This window comes from Salmo salar, chromosome 11 (genome assembly GCF_965601325.2).
Source record: "Salmo salar chromosome 11, fSalSal1, whole genome shotgun sequence".
Classification (NCBI taxonomy): Eukaryota; Metazoa; Chordata; class Actinopteri; order Salmoniformes; family Salmonidae; genus Salmo; species Salmo salar.
The window spans coordinates 16,621,428-16,627,342 of record NC_138301.1 but is presented as its reverse complement, the minus strand read 5'-3'; the positions used below and the strand labels follow the sequence as shown (position 1 = coordinate 16,627,342).

The following is a 5,915-nucleotide window of genomic DNA, read 5'->3' as shown; positions in this document are numbered from 1 at the left end:
ATTTTCTGGAAAAGGGGTCTTTGAAAACATATACCAGAAGAATTCTTAAAAAGGTATCAGAAATACATCAAAACACAATAATGTTGAAGAAATGACCCCTGCCAACTAATATCAACACATATTTCGTTTTGGAGAAATGTTTCTGCCTTCTGTAAGTTTATGAAAAAAAATAAAAATAATAATAATAATAAATGCTTGAAATTAAATGTATGAAATGTATGCATTCACTTGTGCCTTGAAATAGTAGTCAGAAATCACTGTTGGGTTCACAAGTTTGGACAGCACAGCACATTACAGTAAAGAAAAGTAGAGTATAGTTTAGTACAGTACTGTACAGTAGAGTTTAGTACAGTACACAGTAGGGCACACTACAGTTGAGTACACTATAATGTACTGTACTGTACAGAACTCTACTGTACTGATTTCTACTGTGCTGTACTGTACTCTACTGTGCTGTACTATACTCTACTGTGCTGTACTGTACTCTACTGTGCTCTGCTGTACGTTGATATCTAAACTTGTGAAACAAAGAAATCTATGATTGGTTCAGATTTCATTTGGTCTTGTTCGGAGGCAGAGCTCATTAAAATAATATCCAGTGTGTAGAATAATACCCAAATATGCAAAAGAGGATATTGCATATGTAAACCTTTGTGAACCTATTCAGGATACATTACCTTGAAGAGAATGACATTCATATCCATAATTATGCATTTCTGTGTAGTACCTGTGGATTTTTGCCCATAACTTTACAAAAAATCAACATCACTCTTCATTTAGATTCATTTCATTCACACATTTGATTAGGCCATCCTCATGAATATAATGGTATTATAGCAAAAATAAAAGCTATTATAGAGAAAGTTGTGCAAAATTAACACGTTTCTGGATAGTCACAAAACATGTCAGAAAACAAATGAAAACCATACATTACTTACATCTCTATGATAAAGTGCATGTTATTAAGATATCCCCCACAGATATCTCACCTAGTCCAATGAGACAGCTTGAGTCATATGATTTAAATGATGCTGGGAATAACTGGCAACTACTAGATACCGCATAGGTTAGCTACTGTTATGTTTCATTATTTAGACACAGCGAAAAAAAAATGGAAACAATTAATTTTCCATAATTTTGTCTTTTTTTTGTTGTTTTACCTGAAGTTAAATGCCGATTAAATCCCTCTCTCCATTGTAAAGTTAAAGAAAAGGGCACTGGTTGTCTTTTCAAAATAGATTCAAGGAGGTGGGGTTTGGGGTGTAGTCACAAAGTGAGTGGGGGTGGTATAGCTCCGCCTTTCTCCCCGTGGGAAGGTGAGTGCTCCCTCTGAAAAAGCAGTGTCACTCCTTTCTTGAAGCGCTGGTCTCTCACGCTGTATATTATCACATTACAGCAGCTGTTCCCAGTCAGGATCCAGAAGGCTACAAAGGAGAAGTTGCACCAGGTGAAGCCCACCACGTTGCCCAGCACAAACACAGCGATGGGGGTGAAGGAAGCAGTGAAGGCAAACGTCAGAATGCTGATCGTCTTGGCAGCCTTGATGTCAGAGAAGGAGGGTCTATGTTGGCAGCCGCCTCCCCCTCCCTCGACCCCTACATTCCCCTCTGACATGAGCTTACGTTTGCGTGTGTAGCGGCGGATGCTGGTGAAGGACAGGATGTTGAATACCAGGGTGCCGCCCAGCAGCGTAAAGTCAAACACGGGGAACAGCAGCAGGATGTTGGCGTCAGAGGGCAGAGTGACTCCGTCCCACAGGGGGACGTAGTTACACATCCGGCTGCACTCACTGTACTCCAGTGTGAAGTTGTTGCTGAGGATGAGGGGGGCCAGGGCCAGGAGGAAACTGCCTGCCCAGGAGAAGAGGATGAGAAACAGGGTGCGTCTCCGTGTCACCAGGTGGTCCTTATGAAGGGGCCATAAGATGGCCACACAGCGCTCTACCGTCATCAGGAATATAGTACTGATGGAGACAAACGTACAGCCGGCGAAGACTGGACCAATCAGCATGCAGGGCTGCCAGGGGCCCACCAGGCCCCCCATGGAGGGGTCAGTGCCCCCCTGGTACCAGATAGGAGGGGAACTGGTCACCATCAGAGAGATCTCAGTGTAGACAGAGAAAGGAACCACCAGCACTCCAACCATCATGTCCGCTATGGCCAGAGAGACTGTCAGGAGAGAAAAAGGTAATTCACAGTTCACACTTAACCACATACAGTACAAATCCCTGTGTTCTAAATGCTGATTTTACATTCAATTCCATGGGAAAAAAATCTACAGTCTGTGTGGAAATGGTTTCGTGGCTTTTGAGGCAATGCACAAAGGAATCCCTGATTGTAACTGAAAAGTATTGAAGGTTGATTTAGTTCTCTGCTAATCAACAAGCACCGACTGTCTTAATTAATCCTGCCAATATAACTAACGCAGGGTGGCAGGGAGCCTAGCGGTTAAGAGCATTGGGCCAGTAACCGAAAAGTCTCTGGTTCGAATCCCCGAGCTGACTAGGTGAAAAATGTATCGATATGCGCTTGAGCAAGGCACTTAACCATAATTGCTAAGTCACTCTGGGTAAGAGTATCTGCTAAAAAGTTCAATGTAACCAGCAGGCAACATAAACAAACATGTGACTCTAGAAATCTTAGAACAACTCCAGAACATTAAAACAGAATTTGAATTTCACCTTTCAGTGTCAAAAACACCAAAGGTTGTACTTCCATGTCAGCAAATCTATTGCACCTATCTGCGTAAACATAAGCAACTTACATGTGACTACCATTCTCTCCTATCCAAATCAACAGCATTTCTAGAGAGTAAATGAGCTCATTCTGAATGAACAAGTTTGAATCAGTGAGTTTGTTTGTTTACCTTTGAGGTATCCCTGCGGTGTGCGGACCTGTCTTGTCTGCATGAAGACGGTGAGCGTGACCACATTGCCCACCACTATGGCGAAGGCCAGACTGACCATAAACACCACGGCCAGGGTACGGTTCAGCAGGCCACAGCAGCAGAAGGTGCAGAAGGGGGCCAGAGACTTGTCTGACCCCGGCACAACCAGGGCAGCTGCTGTCAGGTTGGGGCTCACAATCGCCTGTGTGCCCCATGGAACACTCAGGTTGGCCAGGAGGTCAGTCATGGTCGTCCGGATGAGGCCCAGGACAAACCTCACTACTAGGAGAACTTTGTGCTCCTGGTGCCCATGTGCTGGACTGAGAGATGCTCCTGGAGAGACAAGCAGGAACATTATAATCCAAGGTAAACCATCAAACCTGTCCAAAGGAAAACTACAAACACTGCTATGTAACACATCATACAGAGTTGATTTGCATAATAACACTCACATCACCTACTGTGCTATCTAGCTATATGTTTCCTAAAATGACCTACAGGTAACTGCCAAAATAAAGGAAACACTTGAGTAAATGAGGGATACAAAGTTTATTGAAAACAGATGCTTCCACACAGGTTTGTGTGTGTGTCTCAGTCACCAGATGTCAACCCAATTAAACACTTATGGGAGATTCTGGAGCAGTGCCTGAGACAGCGTTTTCTACCATCATCAACAAAACCCCAAATTATTGAATTTCTCATGGAAGAATGGTGTTGCATCCCTCCAATAGAGTTCCAGACACTTGAAGGATCTATGCCAAGGCTCATTGAAGCTGTTCTGGAGGCTCATGGTGGCCCTATTAAGACATTTTATGTTGGTGTTTCCTTTATTTTGGCAGTTACCTATACAGTATGTTCTGCAGAAGGGCACTGCTAATGACACCTCACAAATCCCCATCAACGAACAACCTCTATTATTACACAGAAATAAAGAAAATTGCTTGCTTTTGAGGTATTGAATATACTACAAAATGGGCAATCATGATGTATTCAAAGGAAATTACATGTACTGTATACTTCCCAAATCATTGTAAGTACACAGTGTACCCCACAGGTTTTTGTACGGTGTTTATTCTTTATAGTACTTCTGATATTCATTACTGCATTGTTGGGAAAGAGCAAACAAGAAAAGCATTTCACTGTACTTGTGTACTTGACAATAGAAACTTGGTGTTGCACTGTACTGTAAATTTGTCATAGGCACATCATATTCTCATGCTCCCGAGTGGCGCAGCGGTCTAAAGCACTGCATCTCAGTGCAAGAGGCATCACTACAGTCCCTGGTGCGAATCCAGGCTGTATCACATCCGGCCGTGATTGGGAGTCCCATAGTGTGGCGCAAAAATTGGCCTAGTGTCGTCCGGGTTTGGCCCGGGGTAGGCCGTCATTGTAAATAAGAATTTGTTCTTAACTGACTTCCCTAGTTAAATAAAGGTTACATAAAAAATACAAATAAATAATATATATATATTCTATGCACATCACAATGCTTGATTAGGGGATTTGTGAGATACATTGTTTTGTTTCACTGCAATATACAGTCAGATCCAAAATTATTGGCACCCTTGATAAAAATGTGTAAAAAAGACTATATAAAATAACAGCCTGGTCTCAAAGACTAGACGTAACATAGTAAATGTAAATTTGTGTCACTCAAATGATATGTTACGCTTACTGGCGTAGCACAGTTTCTCTGGACCTCCAGCAAAGTCGGAGTTTGCGCCCCCATATCAGATTATGTGGTGCTAGTGCTTGAAGTATCCTGTAGCTTTGCTTGAATGGATACGTTTATTTTTATTTGGTTGTCATTTTCTCATGTTAAGTCAAACTTTTATGTTTCATGAAGCTGTAGGCCTACGGTGTCGCAATGCGGCAATTTCGAATGCTAGCTGGCGGCAATAATGTATTTACTTGTTCAGTAATTAAAGTGGAAAATTCAAAAATGTCAGATTTGTAAAATGAATTTTCGATGCAACAGCATACTAAATCAGTACTCAATAGATTATTTTAGAATATACAACTGTCCTGTAGGCCTATAGCCTATCAGCCATCCTCGCACTCTCCCCCAGTATGGATAGAAAGTTTGGGCTGCATAAACCAGTCTATTAATGCCAAATAATACAAATCAGTCCACTGTCAAAACAATAGCTTACTAGGGCTTGTTTCATTATGCAAACAATGCAGTCTAGCCTACTAGCTTATCTATAGCTATATACAGTATTTAGCTGGTAGCCTCTTTATATTACACATCGGAACTCAGGGCTAGCTGTCGGGGATATCAGTCTCATCACTCATAGGCTTTTACCAGTGTTCATAGAAGGGGGGGGGGGGGGGGGGTTGCTCAGCGCCGCTGGGTCTCTGAGAGTCATCAGCATGGTTTTCTGGGAGAAGAGGAGGACTGGTACTCTCTCTAGAGGAACTGTCACTATTCTTGAGGGGAGGAAGTAGAGGAGAAGCAATGCCACTGTCATTGCCAGGCCCTGGCAGTGAGGTCTCTGTGGGGACTGGGAGACTCTAGTGCTAGCTGCTGCATGACTAGGCCTACTAGCTTCCACCTGCGATGGTGTTTGGTCAGTTGAGGACAAGGTGGTAGCTTTGCTGACGTGGTTATCGTCTGTAATTTGACACGAGCTTGATCAGATAAAGCTTTTTGCGGCGTATTTGTGCACCAATTGGTCTTGCCTTTGTTTATCCATCTTGAACAACTCACTCACTCTCCATCCGAGTCCGACCTGATTCACCTAACTTTTTTGAACTTGATAGCCGAGACGGGTTGCCACCGGCGTCACTGAGAAATAGGCTAATTAGATGCATGAAAACTGTATTGTCTGTCTGACTCAGCTACTACCCATGTTGATTGGACAACACAAACACTTTGCTTGCTACAAGTGAAAATGAAAAAGGATGGTTACTTATTTTTGTTTAAAAAATGTACTATGCTACTACTTACTACTTTTTAGCTACTTTGCAACTACTTAGCATGTTAGCTTGTTAGCTAACTCTTCCCTAACCTTAACCCCTAACCCCTA

The 5,915-nt window shown here is 42.6% G+C and overlaps 1 protein-coding gene across 1 annotated transcript; it reads right to left on the bottom strand.

Annotated features, from left to right (window-relative positions):
- Positions 1–1,266: 1,266 nt before the first annotated feature.
- LOC106562187 (trace amine-associated receptor 13c-like) lies at positions 1,267–3,133 on the bottom strand. Its single transcript, XM_014126881.3, has 2 exons — positions 2,866–3,133; positions 1,267–2,168 (listed from the first exon to the last, which is right to left on the bottom strand). Exons 1-2 carry the CDS (start codon positions 3,131–3,133, stop codon positions 1,267–1,269), a joined length of 1,170 nt encoding a protein of 389 aa, XP_013982356.1.
- Positions 3,134–5,915: the final 2,782 nt, after the last annotated feature.